Source organism: Mustela lutreola, chromosome X (assembly GCF_030435805.1).
Source record: "Mustela lutreola isolate mMusLut2 chromosome X, mMusLut2.pri, whole genome shotgun sequence".
In the NCBI taxonomy this organism is placed as follows: Eukaryota; Metazoa; Chordata; class Mammalia; order Carnivora; family Mustelidae; genus Mustela; species Mustela lutreola.
In genome coordinates this window covers 88,447,781-88,467,322 of record NC_081308.1, presented here as the reverse complement: position 1 = coordinate 88,467,322, position 19,542 = coordinate 88,447,781, and the positions used below count along the sequence as shown (strand labels likewise).

At 39.3% G+C, this 19,542-nt stretch overlaps 1 protein-coding gene across 2 annotated transcripts; it reads left to right on the top strand.

Moving 5' to 3' along the window:
• Positions 1-3,557: 3,557 nt before the first annotated feature.
• MORF4L2 (mortality factor 4 like 2) lies at positions 3,558-16,216 on the top strand. Of its 2 annotated transcripts, none has more exons than XM_059157463.1 (4): positions 3,558-3,682; positions 6,429-6,517; positions 13,356-13,460; positions 14,668-16,216. In XM_059157463.1, the coding sequence occupies exon 4, from the start codon at positions 14,692-14,694 to the stop codon at positions 15,556-15,558; it is 867 nt and encodes a 288-aa protein (XP_059013446.1). In that variant the 5' UTR covers positions 3,558-3,682; positions 6,429-6,517; positions 13,356-13,460; positions 14,668-14,691; the 3' UTR covers positions 15,559-16,216. The 2 variants fall into 2 exon arrangements, with proteins under 2 accessions (XP_059013446.1, XP_059013445.1); XM_059157462.1 differs by lacking the exon at positions 3,558-3,682 and adding an exon at positions 4,887-5,040.
• Positions 16,217-19,542: the final 3,326 nt, after the last annotated feature.

Sequence of the window (19,542 nt, the reverse complement as noted above, 5' to 3'; positions counted from 1 at the left end):
GATCCCAGCGTCCTGGGATCGAGCCCCGCATCGGGCTCTCTGCTCAGCGGGGAGCCTGCTTCCTCCTCTCTCTGCCTGCCTCTCTGCCTACTTGTGATCCCTGTCAAATAAATAAAATCTTAAAAAAAAAAAAGAAATACCATTTCGCTTAGCCTTGAAATATTAAGGTATTTTTTTAACTTCTAAATTAATGAAAGTCTTTTAAAAATCATCCAGTAAGCTAGTAAGAACCAAATGAAAAAATGTCAAAATAACCTAAGAATGCAACAATTTCATCTACTATCCAGAAGCCATGAGAGGATACTGATGACCCTATCTACTCTCTCCAGAAAACAATGACACTACTTTCCAGACCTAGGAAGGCTCTTAGCCACTAGGCAAGGGCAACAGATACTGTTAGGCAGGACAGGTTGCCCCCCTGCACAAGGGTACCCAATGAGAGGGAACACACAAAGGCTGAAATTCATTCTTCCACTGCCCTGGTGAAACTCCAACATCTCTGAGAAAGAAAGGTATTTTTCTCATTGTTTCACTGGAGTGGACGCTTCTCTACAATTTTTCTGCCCCCAGGTGGCTCACATTTCTAATTAGCACAAAGGCATTGTCTGAGCAACTGGTGGCCTTGAAAATTAACATAGAGATCTTGGATCCATTTGGTGTTCTCTCTGAAGACTGGGACTATAAACTCTGGACTTGGATCTTGAAGCCAAACAAAAAGTAATTTCAGCTATCTTTCCCTTTCAGTTGAAACGGATTGTGAAGATGATGGTTCAGCTATAAATGCAAAAGGAAGAAGAGTAACTTGAATTTTCTGAGGACCCACTAAGAAGCAGGAATCTGCTGAAGCTTTATCCTACTTAGTAAGTGGAACGGGCAGGAGAGCTTTCACATTGGAGATGGTAGTATTGCATAATGAAAAAAAATGGACTTTGGAGTCAAAAAGAAGTCTGAATATTTGCTCTGCCATTTACTAATTGACAACTTGAAGTGAGTACTTAACTTCTCCGGGCTTCAGTGAAGATTCCCTAAGATAATAAATGTAAAGAACTGAGCACAGAGCTGACTGGAACATAGAAGGCATTCAGTTCCTATGTCTTTTTCTGCTACTGCCCTGACTCCAAAGTTAATTCACATTATTCACATCCTCAATCTTGAGATCTCATTCAACAGAGTAGCACATAAGGATGGGTCCACTAGAGGGAATGCTAGAGAGTCAGGAGATGTAGGTCCCAATGCTAGACATATCCTCTATTACAGTACATTGGGTAAGTTACTCCCTTCTCCTGACTCCATCAGTAAAACAGAAGAACATACCTAGCTCTAACACTGAAAGGAAAGAGCAAAGGAAATCACTTTTCTTGGGCAACTACTATGAATTATACACTAAGCTAAGTCCTTTTACATACTTTATATAATCTAAATCAGCACTGTACCACAAAGCTTTCTGAGATGGTGGGGATGTTCTGTACCTGATGTATGTCCAATATGGTACCAATATTAGCTTTAAGTAGCTGTTGAGCCCTTGAAATGTGCTTAGTACATACAAATAAGGAACCTAATTTTTAATTTTACTTAACTGTAATTCAAATTTAAATACCCACATGTCTAGTGGCTACTGTTTTGGATATTGCACCTCTAACATGAAGCAGGAATATTTGCTCCCACTTAATGTATAGCAAAACTGAGGCTCAGAAAAATAAAATAACATGATGAAAGTTACATAAACAGTAACTAAACAAGATTCAAAACTGAGCAGTAGAAAGTTTAGTGGTTAATACTGTCAGATATACCAGGAATTACCTAGACTCCACCACTTACAAATTGTATGACCAAAGAAAAATAATTTTAGTCTCTAGAACTCATTTTCATCATTATAAAATGATGATAGTCATCACCTAATTTACAGGCCTTTCGTTGGGATTAATGTGTATAGAGCTATATAGTGTGGCCCATAATAGGCTTTCAACAACTGTTTCCTGACCACCCTGATTTCTCGTCCACACATAGATAAGGTTCAGACATAAAATGAAAAAGAGAAGTGTAGGATACAGAGAGCATTTGGGAAATATAAAAACAAGAAGGAAAACACTCAAGAGCTTTACTTGATATTACAGAAGAAACATGAGGGAGGGTATGAAATCATCAAAATATTTCCACTTACTTAGTTTGCTTTCCTGCCCTCTTCTTGGCAGTCTAGTCAATGTTATCCAAGCAGGGAACAAGGTATCTGTAATATATTTTGAGGCCCAGCAAGACAAGCTATTATAGATGAAAAACAGAGTACTGTCAAGGGTCTGGGCTTGAGAAGCAGGTAAAGTTCAAATCCTGACTCCCATACTTGTCCACATGGAGAAAACAACTGAACACCTCTACAGTTAGTTTTTAATCTTAAAATGGGTCTGATAATATGCGGGATGATGTACACCTGAAACTAATATAACATTGTATGTCAACTATACATCAATGAAAAAGGACAAAAATTTTTTATAAAATATGCAGGGTGTCTCAATTAACATATCATTTATGACCTCGCTTTAAGTTCTGTAGCACCCTCTAGTGGAGTGTACAAAACCAGCATTGCATTTCTGCCTTCCAAAGCCATGGTTTTAACTTTAGTGTACATTGCAATCAGCAGAACAGTGTAACACAGATCACCAAACCCCACCCCTAGGATTTCTGATTCATTATATTTGAGGTGGAGCCTGACCATTGAATTTCTGACAACTTCCCCAAAAGTGGTAATAATGCTACCACTGGGTCTGGAAAACACTCTGAGAACCACAGCTCTAAATCTCACCCCCTATACTTTGTGCATGCATGTGCACATGTGTGCATGCACACAAATGGATATGATTAGCAGTTGAAAGATACATTAATTTTTGTTTTTTTGAGTTTTAATCATACCCATCTAATAAAGACTTGTGAGGATTAGAAGAATATCCATGTAAAGGATATGACACAGCATCTAAAATATAGAAAGTATGCAAAAAACTGAGCATCACAGAAAATAAATCATTTGCCCAAGGTCTCACAGCTAAGTGGGGAATTAAAATTGGGTCTCTAACTCCAAAGACATAACAAAGTGTAGCAGTGCCACTACAAAAAATAGGGTGCAAACACATATTTAATAAAAATTTCAAGAGAAAAAGATCGGTTTTCAGTATCGGGGTCCATGTTTTCATCTGTCTTTATTGACTAAACAGCCACCTATATTTTCCACTGGGGAATGTTGTTAGCATTGGAAAAAAGATGTACAGAAAGGATTCAGATCTTTATCAGCATCAGTGCCTGGGGTCATTCATTAATTCTGACCCCCCAAAAGGCAAGGAGGAAAGAAGAGAGAGCTGGAGGGGGAATTTTTTTAAGAAGAAATAAGGAAAAAACATTTGAATCTAGGGCCATAGTTCTCTGCCTCCTTATTTTCAAAAGTTAATTTGATTTTTTCCTTACCAATGAAAAATTTACATGATTCCCTATACATTGTTTGTGGAGTTCAACAAATCAGAAATAGGGGAACAAAATCCCACAATTCCAGGGACTAAACAGCCAATCCTTTGCTGGGATTTGGTGGCATCTAGTGGCAGACTCAAGAGGTATAAACCTCACCCAGAGAACTTTCTGGAAAACTAGCTGACCGCGTACTTGCCTGAAGGGCACTGTGCTTGGAGATCAGGACAAAAAGGTAAGAGAGTCTGAGCCCCCACAGAAATTCAGAGTGTGTGTATAAATATAGATAGACGGAGGGGAAGGCTATCACGTATGTTACCGGCAGAAATCTGTGTTTGTGCCAAGAGAATGGCAGTCAACTTTGGCGGGGGGGGGGGGGGGGGGGGGCAGGGAGAAGTTACTAGGAAACGGGAAAGAAGTGGCACCTTGTAACTGCTCAAATGGGGATGGGAACGTTTGGCTCTGAACTATTTATTGGAGGGCTATGGTTTAGAACAGGATTTTGTCAGCAGAGAAAAACGTGGGAAGAAAGGGTATTTTTAGTGTCTGAAATTAAATCAATAGAAAAGGCCAACATATTTCTGGCAAAGGCTCTTTATTGGTTACGGGCGCCTTTACTTATTTTCCTTTTCATTAGAACAGTTTTCAAACTTTATAGATACTATCCGGTACACAGCGCGCGTGCACGCACACAAGCACATACACATGTGCGCGCACACACACGCACGGCCCCGCTCCTGGACACACACCGGCCCCAATGCCTGTGTCCCAACGCTAGGGGAGCACGTCTGCGCAAACCCACCACCACCGACGCCACGAGGGCTGCCGCGTACACATCCCAACCCCAAGGCTACGCGACCTTGCCCTCACACAAACACAGGCCCCAACACCACGCACCCACACACCCACCACCCCAACTCACACATTAAAACCCCTGCTCCGCTTTTATTTTTTTTTTTTGCTCCGACAGTTGCGCAAGAGATTCGGGGGCGTGGCCCCAAATTTGACCTCGCGCTTCCCCACTCGCGGGAACCTTAGCTCATTTCCGCCCATCCTGTTTCCGCAGGCCACGTAGACACTTCCTTTCCCAGTGGAGGAAAAAAAAAAACCCATAATGCCTCCCTGCAGGAAAAAAAAAAAAAAGAAACTCTGGTCAGGGGAACTCTGGGTCGTGAAAACAGGCCACGTGAACACCCTGCCCTATAGACTTCTGACCCAACGGCCGTCGCGCTTTTGGAGGGCGGGCTAAGAACCTAAGAGGGCAAGAGTCATTGGCCAGAGTCCGCACTAAAGAAAAAAGATGATTGGCTTGCTTCAAGCCTTAACCGTGAAGAAGCAGGTTGCTAGCACCCGCCTTTACTGCGGCGAAGTGTCATCGCTGACGTGTTAGGCCTTGTCCAATCATTTGGTTATGGAACATTCTAAAACTTAGACAAGACGATTGTGATTGGCTGGAGGCTATAATCCCGCCTCCAAGGTGACGTGTCTGCCTATGGATATCAGTTGCCAGAGAAACCTGGCTTTACTATGGCGGTTGGAGGAACGGCAGTGATCACACGTCGGCTGCTGGAAAGAACTGGATTCTCGTTTCAGGTTTCGGGGTGGGGGTGGGGTGAAAGGGTTGACGATTTCTTTTTATCGTCGCATATATTGGCGAGATTAACTAATGGCTTCGCAGTTGAGCAGAGCTGCATTCAAATTTCTACTCGCCAACGCCCAGCTTGGGCTGGCTCCTGTTCTTTCAGTGTCTCGGTTTCCATGTTTGTAAAATGGTGATATAATAGTATCTACCTCAGAGACGTTTACCTCACAGGCTTGTACTGTGTATTAGTGCGTATAAGACACTTAATACCAATCCTGGGTCCGAAAGCTATTCGCTATTATTGTGTAGTGAAAAACCCGCGTAACAGAATGAAAGAAAAACATAAATTATGTAAATTCGTTCATTATAGTGTTTTCCCTGCCCATCAGATTCTTTCCTATAAGAAATTCGAGCTATAAAAGAGACATACCAGTCTTTACTGACGAAATAATTTACTATTTGAGAATTAGCTCAAAATAGCGGGGATTGGAATTTTCCATATTGAAAAGTTTAAAAGGCCGGAGCGGGGGTGGGGGGGAGATGGAGAACGAGAGCGATCAGGAGATGAACCACATGCGATCAGTAGGCCTTGTTTGGATCCTGATTGGAACACACCAGCTTAAAAAAAAAAAGCTGCTTAAGATGCATCGGGAAAATTTGAAGACGGATTTGCAGTTTTTTTTTTTAAGGAATTGATGTCGATTTTTTAGACGTTGTAATGGCATTAATGGTTACAATTTCAAATTATCTTTATGTTGTAGAGAAACAGGAAAATATTTGCGGATTAAGTAATAAAATGTCTGGGAATGACTTCATATATGTTAATGACTGGAATTTGCTTCAAAATAATCTCAGCGGTAGGGGAAATGGGGAGGGACATGGATGAAACAAAACTGGCCCTAAGTTAATAATTGTTTGAGCTGAGTGATGGGGCATAAGGGGTTCCTTATATTATTATGTCTTCCTTGGTATATGTTTGACATTTTCCATAATAAAATGCAGAAAATCAGCTATTCCTTGCGCTTAAAAAAAATCAGAGTTGGGGGGGAGAAGTGGGTGGGGTTATAGATGAAACAAGATGGCCTTCAGTTGGTAATTGTTGAAGCTGGGTGATTGATAATAGGTTTATATTACTCTTCCTTCTACATTTTTATTCGTTTGAAATTATTATTCATAAGAAGTATAAAAAGGACTGTTACTTTATCAGAAATAAAGATAAATGTACAGTAAAGTCGTTTTGAAAATATAACCACAAGAAAGGGAAAAGAAACATTTGTACATTATTTATCAGTCATTGTGTCCTTTGTGTGTGATAAATGCATTGGTTGGTGGAGGAAAAAAAAGGATCTCATATCTTTTTACGTTATGTCCTTTTCTGTCCCCTTCTTTGACCTTCCAGGCCATCATCAGAAAAGCTAAGTTTGCTGTATTGTAAGGATCAGAAGATCTGATCCTGATTGCAGAACCATCCCTGATTACAGAAACTAGGTAAGTGCCTCCCTTCTCCTGGCCTCAGCTCTCAAACAAGATAATTCCACATAACCTTCCTAACTGTCCAGGAATATTTTGAAGATTAATAAGCACCTATCTGGGAAAGCACTCTAAATTCTAAGAAGAAAAGGATGGGTGCCTCCAGTGTAGCAAGTACCCAAACAGATTACATTACATTTTTTGATAAAAGATAATACAGTTGATACCCTAGGGTTAGTTCCATATATTTATATGTGTGTATAAATATATAATTCTTTCTTTAAAAACTTTGTGGCATCTCACGTATAGCATAATTTAGTGATTGAAAGCAAATACTGACTTCCTTAGTTTGAATTCTGTCTCTGCCACTTGCTGTGTGATCCTGGGCAAGGTACTTACCTCCCTTTGTCCCTAAATTTCCTCCTGTGTAAAATAAAGATGGTAATAGTTCTACTTCATAGGATTTTTGAAGGGACAGTGCTTGGTACATATAAGTGTTTGCCTTAATAATAATTATGGTTATTTTGGTCCTTCTGGTACATCCTGGTTTACTCACACATACACTCTTAAATTTCTAAAAGCAGTAGATTCTTCTGTTTGGAAATGTATAATAATAATAATAATGCTGTCGGTTTCTTTCCTGATTTTCCAGAAGCAGCAGTTACCTCTAGAACTGAATTCTGAAATTAAGACTTCTGGCTTGTCCTAACAATCTCGAAAGATACTGAGTATATTGATCATATTTATTTACAAGGAAATTTCCAGGCACTATAATTTTAACTAGGAAATCATAACTATATTCAGTCTGCTAACAGCTTTTGTGTTATTCCTCCTTTGTCTCAGACTCAAAAAATATGTTAAACATAAAGGAAGTGTTCCAAGATCCAGAAGAGAATGGATATAAATGTAACTGGCATGGTATATGTGTATTTAAAGTTTTATTCCAACAAACCATAGGAGATGTTCACACTTGATTTGTGACACACCCATACCAAAATGTTAGCTTTCAGAGTCTGCATTCCGAAATGGCCCATCACTTGCATGAGGGGATGAAAGAAGGTTTTTTTAGTGACTTGAAAGGTTCATTTTCCCATGGAGTCACTTTCCTTCTAATTTTTTTTTCTCTTCTGAAAGCTGGGTTGCAGAGGAGGGTGCTGCACTGGTGGGAAAGATGGAGTAGATGTGTAGGCACAAAACCCCTTTACAGGAAGCCATTTGGAGAAGGATTAAGGGCAAAAGGGAGGGAGATGGGCTATGACGCTAGTAGGAGCTCAGAAGGCAAGGTCCAGGGTATCCTGAAATGGAGAAAGCCTCAAAGAGGAAAAGGACCTTGACCTGGACCTACAAGAATGGGCAGAACCTAGAAGGGGGAAGGGAAACCAGTCTGAATGGTATGCCTACAAAATGTATTATACATAGTGATAATTTACTGAAAAGTCCACTGTTGAGATCTAAGGATAAGAATAGATTTTTAAAAATCATTGAATTTAAATATGTATATTTTAAGACAGATTTTTAGTCTCATAATTGATACGTGAATATATTATCCTTATAATGAAAAGGTTTAAATACTATGAAGTAGGCTCAGGTTTCTATTTCTTAACCTCCAGTTCATCACTATTCTCAGTTCTGTTTCCTTCTAGATCTTTAAGTACCTGTTGAAAAACATACATGGATATATGTATATATACATATATATACATATATATATATATAGTGTTTTCTTTTACATAAATATGGTATCTATCACACTATGGGTATTGTTTTTGCAACTTGCTGTTTTTATTCAAAGAATTGAATGTCTTCATGTTCATTCTTAGAGTTCTATTTGATTCCTTTCACAGTGGCATTGCTTTGACTAGCGTGATAATCCATATTATGGATAAACCACATTTTATCTTTACAAATCACTAGTAATAGTCCTCCACATTGACTTCAGTGTTTGCTACTTCAAGTAATGAATCATACATCCTTGGAAACCATTTACAAGTGTTATTCTAGGGCAACATTTATGTCTTTATGATAATTAAACCAGTGCAATGCTGGTGTGAGAACAGACACTGTGACAGAACAGGTGACCTAGAAATAGTGATAACATTTAACAATTGAATAATCAAATCATTGGGAAGAGAGTACCTTCAAAGACCCATGCACATCTAGGAATTTAGAGTGTTCTCTAATAGAATTTCGGATCAGTGTGGAAAGGATGACCTCTTTAATAAGTAATATTAGGAAAAGTTACATATTTGGAAGAAACTATAGAAATACCAAGAAATACAGGAAATCATTTTTAGAATATTGATTTGGGAGCATTTTCCCTAGGTGTGACATAAATGCCAAGTTCACAAAGGAAAAGGTTGACATATTTTTCTGTGTGATTTTATGTATACACTCACCCCCAGAGAAGGAAAATGAGTTTGGAAAAAATGTTTCCAACATATCCAAGAATACTTAGGATTTATTATTAGAAATCAGTAAAGGAAGCAAACAATCTAGTATAGAAACATATATTCACATAAGAAAAACATACACATGGATGTGTGAAAGATACTCAATGATATACTACATACTAGATAAGCAAAAAAAAATTTTTTTTCCAAAGACATCCCATGTTGCTCAAGGTATAGGTGAATGAACTTTAATAATTTTTGCTGGAAGTACAAATTGAAGTGGTTCTTTACAAATTGAATTTGCCTCTATCTCATCAAAGTTAAAAGTACACCAATCCTTTGAACAGTTCTGTTTTTGAGAATAGTCCTGAAATCCCTGATGCTCTAATATATCTGTACACTGACGACTCTTACAGCGTTTCTGTAATAATGAAGTACTGGGAACAACTTAAAAGTTAATAAAAGACTGGTTAAATTCTGCCACATAGAGATTATAGGGTAATGTGAATATTAAAAAGAATGAGCTAGGTATGTGTGGACAAAAAGATGCCCATGACAAAGTGAGAAAAGGTGGGGGGCAAGATGTCTCACATTTGCCAAATGAAATATACAAGATGTCTCACATTTGCCAAATGAAATATACATTTGCCAAATGAAATATAAAGTACACATTTAGTTTTATAGATTATATATTTGTGTGACTATGCACATAAGATCTGAAAGCTTACACAGTTATTTTGGGATTAGGGAGGGGATGAAAAGGAGGAATTCCCCCATTTTTATGTATTTTCGAATTTACACCTATGTAAAGGAAAGATTACCCATAAATGATGCCACAGTATTAACTACTTGGGGAAAATAATGCAGATTTTCTGTTCATAACTTAGCAAATTCTGGATGGATTAAGAAAATATAAAACCTCCATTGAAATGACATCTTTTAACAGTGGAAAGGAAAGTTAACGTTTCATTATGTAAAACTCTAAAATCTTAACATTAGGCACTATAAAAGAACACTAGGGGAAATATTTGCCCCAAAATGACAACTTTTGATATATAAAGAGATCCAGGGCACCTGGGTGGCTCAGTGGGTTAAAGTCTCTGCCTTAAGCTCAGGTCATGATCCCAGGGTTCTGGGATGGAGCCCAGCATCAGCTGTCTGCTTGGTGGGGAGCCTGCTTCCCCCTTTGTCTCTGCCTGCCTCTCTGCCTACTTGTAATCTCTGTCAAATAAATAAAATCTTAAAGAGACACACATGTCTCTGAAATTGGGATGCATCATACATTTGAATAAATGCAGAAGTAAAAACAAGGCACCATTCACAATAGTCATAGGTGTTGTGTGTTTTTTTTAAGATTTATTTATTTGACAGGCAGAGATCACAAGTAGGCAGGGAGGCAGGCAGAGGGGGAAGCAGGCTCCCTGCTGAGCAGAGAGCCTGATGCTGAGCTCAATCCCTGGGATCATGACCTGAGCCGAAGGCAGAGGCTTTAACCCACTGAGCCACCCAGGCCCCCATAAATAAATAAAATTTTTTTAAAAAGCTCCTATAGATGTTAAAATCACTAAGAACCAACTGAATGGGCACAGGACCAAAGCCTATGTAGTCAGTAGACACTTTTTAAATGTTAAACTGTTTCTAATAAAAACTGAACAACTAAACATTTTATCAGATGTAGATGAGCCTAGCCACTGCTGACCAGAGTATAAGTGATAGTTATACACACTCCTAGTAAGGTTGGAAACTGGCACAGCTTGGGGAAGTAATTTGGTGATGTGTTACTACCTCTTGACCCCCTAAATCTGCATCTGGAAGTATTAAATAATGGGAAATGAGGACAAAAATGTTGCAATATTTACTGCAGGGTAAATTGAAGAGGAATCACTTTCTGTTAAGGGTGGTTAGATTGAGGTAGGACCATTTGATGAAGTACACAGCTCTCAAGATGTATATTATGTTACATGGGAAAGAAAACTAGTTTGTGATACCACATTTTTAAATAGGGAAGGTTGAGATTTGATGATCAGTATAAATAAGTATTTACACAGAAATTTAGAAAACTAGGGCAAATCTACAAATGTGTTTTCTCAATGTCTGACCTACCCCCAGAGCTGACCTGTAGAAAACAAGTGGGAAAATACTTGATGACTTGTCCCTAATTTGTGCCTCCATTTTCTTCATGTATTGAATCACTTCCTCACTTTGATTCTCTGTCGTGTGTCCCCCCCCCCCCAGGGACCTAAGTGCTGCTCAAAGATATATGTGATATGTATAACACAAGACCTGTGGCAAATAGAATAATGGTGTTGTTCTATAAGCAAAACTAACACAAGACATTTAAATATTAAACTCTGGAGTACTAAGATCCACTTCATACGGTATTGGAGGTGGAAGAGAAACATGGACTAGAGTTGGAGATTTGAGGAGGAAAGAAGACTTCTGTAGTATTTAGATGGAGATAATGGAGAGAGCATGATGGAGCAAAGGGTAGGTGTACTAAGCCAGTAAACACTAATAAAGCCTGAAACTCAAGACAAACTGGCAAACTCAGTTTAAAATAGCCCCAAATTAAGTAATTTGTAGTGCAAACTTTTTAAATGAATGTGCACAGCACATCTGTCATTGATCATGGAGCAGTGTTAAGCTGGGAAGGGATGTACAGAGTGGAAAGCTATTCAGAAACTTAAAAGTAGGAGCCAGACATCAAAAGGTAGGTATTCCTTCTTTTCATGTCTGGTTTCTGACTTCCAGATAGTAATAGTTGCTTGTTTGATCTGTAGGCTACTTAGATGAAAATAAAGGAACTGAGACAACTAATACAAAGGCTGTTTCCATGGCTTTATTCAGCAGTCACAAACCTTGATTTGTGGTGCAGGTTATTTTTTCTGTAAAATGTCAGATATTTCATTGAGACTATGAGGGGAAGAATTTGTAGAGAATGACAGAACCCACCCAGTTAATTAGAACGAGGTAGAATTCCTTTTTGTAGTTTTCCTATGAATGAATATATGTGGTCAATGCCGGGGATGTACGGTATGTTCAGCTATCATTTTAAAGTTCCTCAGTAAGGAATTGCTGATGACTGTGAGACTTCCAAAATACTTTGCATCCCACCTGGCCTCACTTCTGTTTCACAGTCTGGCTGGCACTGAGCCATCTTGCTTTCTTTAGTTGGTATGTTAACTGCCCCCCGTGTATTGTGGAAGCTCTGTACTATATTAACTCTGAGGTGGGCTTTCTGAATTTCAAGTAAATTACTTAACTAAATTCTCAGATACTGTCTCCCCTCTGTCCTGGGCACAGTATTTGTTTAGAAACATCCTTTTTGTAAGCTCAGTGGCTTACAGTGCAATGCCATGACACACTGGCTACTGTCTGATCCTTCAAAGGATGTGTCTCTTTATCCCTCAGGCAGCTTTCTGATTCCCACAGGGTCAGTATCCGTATTCACAGAGTTGGTGCTCTCTGAGGACCTCCTTTGCCCTTGATTTCTTTACTCAGATCTTTGTGTCCTTTTAGTGAGAGGGTATCGTTTGCTTAGTGAAATCTCTGGTACTCAGGCCTGTCTTCCCAATAACTGGTTTCCCTGATTCAAGGCTCTAGTTGTCTAGCATTTTTTTACCTCTTTTTTTCCCCCTCAGGGCTTCCTTTACACCTGCTCACATTGTTTTAAGGGCTAGGGATTGGCCAAGGGCCTTTTAATGTGGGTGAAATTAATAGTTACCAGAGAAACCTGGTTTAAGGCTGATCTACCGTCATCATTTTTTCCCAGAGGTTACGCTGATTTTAACAGTGGTACTGATTTCATCTGGATACTTTTCCTATGCATTTATACATATCAGTTTAAAATAGGAATTTGATCACACTGTACATAAGAACTGTACAAGACTGATGTTATTATATCTTGGCCTGTGCGCTCTCTACAGGATCCTATTGTACCTGTAAAACATTAAGCCTATTTATCTAATAATGTAGCATTGAACATCTTTCTATATTCATAATGGTTCACTGCTTAATTCATTTGAATGTTCTTCTATAGTGTGCATACAGAATCTGTGTTCCCATTGCCCTACCAATGAGTTGAGGTGTTTCCAGTTCTTCGGTATTAAGAACACCACTGTAGTGAACATCTTTATACCCATATTCACATGTATTCCTGCAAGATACCATGCTAGCTATTTAGCCAGGTCTCATTTATGAAGTTCTAAAGAACCTGTGAAGTCAAGGGATAGTTTGGCCTCATTAGATGAGTAAAAGAGGCTAAGAGAGCTTGCATATCTTACCCAAGTCCTCACAATTCATAAATGGCAGAGTCTAATTGAAGTAGAAGTATGTCTTAACAGCAGAGGTATATATTTTCTCTGATAATTGCAATTGTAAACCACATGGTCAAAAAACTAGGTTTTTTTCCTGTGTTATTTCACAAAAGTTCATCTTCATTGCAGATAATCTGTTTCCCTTTCTAGGTTGTGTCCCCAGCCTCATCCTTCCAGACCATTCCAGGAGATCTAGGAGATTCCATCTGGGAAAACACTAGGAGTTCTTGGAAGGGAAAGAAGGAAGAGGATTACGTAAGTCAAAAAAAAATTGCTTCATCTGTTACACTGTAAAAATCATAGAATACTATTTTTTTCATCTTTATCTTACTAGTTTTCTCTACTATATTTTATACTATATCATACTTTGGTTCAGTTTTTCTTCCTCTTCTCTCCGTGAATGATTTTGATGGTTTTCATAGCTTCTGGTAGCAGCTGTATGATGATTACTCTCAGATCTCCGTTTCTGGCTCTGACCCTCACCTGAGCTTTAAAGTTAAATGTTTAACTGTATACCTCACACTTAGTAGATCCACTACTGAACTTCTTTCCTCTCTAATCGACTTCCTCCTCCTTTAGATGCAGTCTCATTTGGTGATAATACTAATGCCTTAATCACCTATTCTCAAAACCTGGGAGTCATCACTGACTTCTCCCTCACTGAATTATCACCTCCTCCAACAAGCTAATACTAGAAGTTGTGTCGTATGCCATTTATTTGCTCCAAAGTACTCTGTGCCTATAACTCTCAATGTACTAACCTAGGTTTTTAATTGCCACTTAAGATACCTAAATCACTAGCCTCTGGCATAGTATCTGTCCCAAAGCAGATGTGTATTAATGTATGATGACTCACTGAGTGGATGAATTATTTTCATTTACTTCATTGCTAATTCTAAACTAACCGTTAAAATCAGTGTTTTTATTAATTCATTAATTACCCGGGCTTAAAATTGCAGAGACACCTTTGACTCCTCCCTCTTCATTTACCAAGTTCTGTATTTGGTTTCTCTTGACTCTGTCATCACCCCAAGTCAGGCCTACCTGAACTCCTACAAAAGCATTTACTGTTAGTCATTTTGCCTCTAGTCAACTAATCTTTCTTATTTTATCTTGTCATTTCTCTTGTTCAGAGCATTTAATTTCAATTCTGCTGCCTTCTACAGTTTTTTTTCCATTTAATTAATTCTTTTTCTAAAATTATATTCCTGTCTTTTGAGCGGTACCAAAAAACTAACTTACAGGCAAGTCTGATGAGTGATCGGATGGGGTAAGAGTAGTGGTTGATAGGATCAAAGTGAGGGTAGAGGTAGTAAGTCACTTACAGGTGATCCTGAACTAGGATTTGAAATACAAATTCCAAGAGAATAGCTTGTGTTTTACTTTGGTGAGCCTTTATGAAGCAGTGTGTATTAAGGGTCATGACAGAGAACAACCAAGTAAAATCCTTTATATATTACAGTGGTTGAAATAAAAACAGGGTTGAATGAGTTCCAGAAAGCAGGGTTCTCAAACTCGTGGACAACAATCTGCAGAAGAAGACAACTTTAAAAAACCAACTAGAAGCAATATGCAGAGAAGTAAGATGAGAGGGGCCTCCTCAGGAAAGAAGACTGCTGGTCCACAGCAGAAGAATCTGGAACCGGCTCTCCCAGGGCGATGGGGGGGTCGCTCTGCAGAGAACCCCCCTTCAGGATCTGTGAGGAAGACAAGAAAGAACAAGCAGAAGACTCCTGGAAATGGAGATGGTGGCAGTACCAGCGAAGCACCCCAGCCACCTCGGAAGAAGAGGGCCCGGGCCGATCCCACTGTTGAAAGCGAGGAGGCCTTTAAGAATAGAATGGAAGTTAAAGTGAAGATTCCTGAAGAATTAAAACCATGGCTTGTTGAGGACTGGGACTTAGTTACCAGGCAGAAGCAGCTCTTTCAACTCCCTGCTAAGAAAAATGTAGATGCCATTCTGGAAGAGTATGCAAATTGCAAAAAGTCGCAGGGAAATGTTGATAACAAGGAATACGCAGTTAATGAAGTTGTGGCAGGAATAAAAGAATATTTCAATGTGATGTTGGGCACTCAGCTGCTCTACAAATTCGAGAGGCCCCAGTATGCAGAAATCCTCTTGGCTCACCCTGATGCACCAATGTCCCAGGTTTATGGAGCCCCACACCTACTGAGATTATTTGTAAGAATCGGAGCAATGTTGGCATATACGCCCCTTGATGAGAAGAGCCTTGCATTATTGTTGGGCTATTTGCATGATTTCCTAAAATATCTGGCAAAGAATGCTGCATCTCTGTTTACTGCCAGTGATTACAAAGTGGCTTCGGCTGAGTACCACCGCAAAGCCCTGTGAGGGTCTACTGACCACTCACTGTTACGTCTGGTATCTGTAAACACTCTTTTTGTTCTTAGTCTTTTTCTTGTATAATTGATGTTCTTTAAAATTGTTAATGTATAACAGGGCTTATGTTTCAGTTTGTTTTCTGTTTTGTTCTAAACAGAAAATGAAAGGAGTACAAGCTCCTTTTCTCATTTCAAAGTTGCTACCAGTGTACGCAGTAATTAGACAAAGAAGAAACATTCAGTAGAACATTTTATTGCCTAGTTGACAACATTGCTTGAAAGCTGGTGGTTCTATCCCTTTGACACTACACAATTTTCTAATATGTGTTAATGCTACGTGACAAAATGCCCTGATTCCTAGTGCCAAAGGTTCAACTTAATGTATATACCTGAAAACCCATGCATTTGTGCTCTTTTTTTTATGGTGCTTGAAGTAAAACAGCCCATCCTCTGCAAGTCCATCTATGTTGTTCCTTAGGCATTCTATCTTTGCTCAAATTGTTGAAGGATGGTGATTTGTTTCATGGTTTTTGTATTTGAGTCTAATGCACGTTCTAACATGATAGAGGCAATGCATTATTGTGTAGCCACGGTTTTCTGGAGAAGTTGATATTTTAGGAATTGTATTTCAGATCTTAAATAAAATTTGTTTCTAAATTTCAAAGCAAGTATTTTGCAGCGTGCCTTTAATATTACCAAGGCTGACAAGTCAGCAGGCTCAGGAAGGATCTAGATGGAATGAAGAGAGAGTTCAGACTCCAGTGAAAGAATTCCTTTTTCTGTTGAGTGTGGCAGCCAGGAGTATCCTGTCATGCCAGTTCCCCTCCCCTGCTGTCTCACTGTGGCTTCTCAGAGTATGATTGCTTTCTAGTGCAGCTTATAAGAGCCAGTTTTGTTCTGATGCTCCTTGCCCCTCTAAGTTGGGCTGGTGTAACAGAATATTTAGTGGGAACTATAACAGTTCCTTACACTTGTGCAGAGTCTTCCTCTTTGCCACAAAAGGAAGCATGGGCAGCCACCTTCAGAAATACTTCTAGATTTTGGACCAAGGATGGCAGATTTCCCTAGTTGGAACACTGAGGCCCTGTACTGTTTTTGTAATCCCTTAGACATAACAGTGGGAATCTAGGGGATTTGTGGAGGAGGGCTGATGTTGGATGCCTATGATTATAAATCCATTCTATATGGAAATTTTCCAAACCACGTTTTGTTCCATAACAGTGTTTTTTACTTCTTTAGCAAACAAAAAACATATTCCATTGGTTACTGCAGAAATTTTGGAAAATAAGAGTGAGAACAGATCTGTTAATAAGTCCTGTATAGTCCTACTGGATCAGTCAGGGTCCCAGCAGGAAATAAACGGGACTCAAAATAGATGATTTGAGAAGTTTAATGGAGAATTTTTTCTTAAGTTGTTAACAGAGGAGTCATGGCATGTATTAGTTTGCTAGGGCTGCCACATCAAAGCCACCACAAACTAGGTGGCTTAAACAACAAATTTATTTTCTCATAGTTCTGGAGTCTAGAAGTCTAAAATCAAGGTGTTGGCAAGATTGGTTTCTTCTGAATCCTTTCCTTGGCTTGTAGATGGCTGCCTTACTGTGACTTCTTTACCTCTGCAGCTGTCTGTGTCCTAATCTCTTCTAAGGAGGCCTAATGATTTCCATTTTAACTTAACTATGATTCCATTTTAACTTAACTATCTCTGTAAAGATTCCATCTCCAAACACAGTCCCATTCTGAGGTACTGGGGAGTTAAGATTTCACAGTTATGAATTTAGAGGTGACACAATTCAGTCCATCATATGGTAACCTCTAGGCAAAGAAAAGTAGAGTAAGAGGGGAGGGCAGTGGTAAAGGAGAGTGTGGAGGAGGGGTAGGAGAAGAACAGGGAGGGGAGGAAGGGAGTGGTTACTGGTTGGTAGACAGCTGTATGGAAAGGGCCATCCGACAGCAGCTGTGATCTTCAGGACTCAGCTCACAGAGACTTCCAAGAATCCAGGATATGGGCGTTAAAAATACCTGAACTCGTTATTATGGGTATTACCCTTCAATCACACTGAAGCCAAAGGGCATGGAAAACCTTTGATGTAATCTACATTGGTAAGCTTGGGGCACACAGCAGAGAGAAAAAAATGGATCAGTGAGGACAACTAAGAAATTTCTAGTACACGCACACCTGTACTATATATGCTTCACCATATAGTCTTAGAATCATTATCCCCTCTGAGGGACGTAGGGCCTGGCCAATTAGAAGAGTTCTTAAGGACTCAGATTCAGAGGACCGCTGTGTAATCGTTCCTAACACTCAGAATACAACATAAGAGTTCATTTCCTTCCTTATTTGAAACTGAATAGGAGACCTAGCACATAGACAAGCTTAGCTCACACACTTGAACATGTTAGAAATAACACATTTCAAAATTGCCTTTAAGGGCGCCTGGGTGGCTTAGTGGGTTAAAGCCTCTGCCTTCGACTAAGGTCATGATCCCAGGGTCCTGGGATCAAGCCCCACATCGGGCTCTCTGCTCAGCAGGGAGACTGCTTCCTCATGTCTCTCTCTGCCTACTTGTGATCTCTGTCAAATAAATAAATAAAATCTTTTTTAAAAATAGCCTTTGGGGGTACCTGGGTGGCTCAGTTGGTTAAGGATCCAACTCTTGGTTTTGGCCCAAGTCATGGTCTTACGGGTATTGGGATAGAGCCCTACTATCTGTGCTCTGCACTCAGCAGGGAGTCTGCTGGAAGATTCTCACCTTCTGCCCCTCCCCCCTGCATGTGCATGCATGTGCACTTGGCACGCTATCTCCCAAGTAAATAAGTCTTTAAAAAGATAATAAGATTGTCTTTAAGGACATAAATTTAAGATCCTCAATTCAACTGTAGCAGGTTGGTGGGATGTCTACTTCAGTTGTTATTAGGGATTCCCGGTCTCCATTAATCATACAGACATGCTCTGGTCTGATCTAGCATGAGATTCCCACCATCCTCAGATACCTGGTCATACTGGTTAGGGATCAGATGTTCATTTACTGAACTGGCACGATTTCAGATCCATGGATTTTGCTCCTGCTGCTTCTATCCAGCCCTCCAGATTAGGGGAATCTTTGGTAAGACAAGGTGCCTAGCTTTCCATAGTCTTGGATCCTGATTTGGAAAAATACTCATGTCTCCACTACTGGAAGGACCCATAAACCCTGACCTCTCTTCTCTTGTCTTCAAATGCCCTTCATTCCCATCCAGGGACATCTGGCTTAAAAGCCACTGGATTCAAGCAGCTTCTACTTCAAGCTCTGCCACAAATCTCCCTCTCCTGGATCTCTGTAGGAAATGGGAGGAGAGAAAAATTTAAGAATACAATATACATGTTAATACCCCAATTACTGATAATTCAGTAATTTCCAGTTAAGTTCATATGTGGTTTCTTTTTACTTTAGCTGATTTCTTCTTGTTAATTGCTTTATTTTTTATAAAGACTACACCTTAGGAATACTCAGGAGAGGCCCAAAATACTTTATTAGGACCTAAACCAGGCCATCCCATTGATTTTTTTAAAAAAAGAGGACAATTATAATAAGTGTATGCAAACTTGCCAGAATCTCTGTTGATTTAGCAAGTGCCTCTGATTTGAAACTGCACAGGTGATGTAGTTTCATCTAGCCATCTTAATGACTAAATGGCTTCCTTTCTAAAACTGAAGGGTGGATCTGAGAGTTTACCTCCTGAGATACAGTGCCTAGCTAAAGTAGTGGTTCCATAATAAATAGTTACTAAAATTATTAATTTATTTTCATCAATATCACTATCACCATAAATAGGCCCATTTTCCATCTAGGAGAATGTATGTAGATTGGTACAGAAGCATGTTGTAAAATGACTCTCATGACATCCATCAAACACCTAGAAAGCAAAGAAGGTGGCCATTAAATAGAAGGCTTGTTTAGCCTAAGACAAATTTCTGGCACAGAACGAAAGTTCAAAAATTGTATTTCTC

Bases quoted from the DNA above. Each gene is read 5' to 3' on its own strand.
- MORF4L2 (XM_059157463.1), top strand. From the start codon at position 14,692: ATGAGTTCCAGAAAGCAGGGTTCTCAAACTCGTGGACAACAATCTGCA.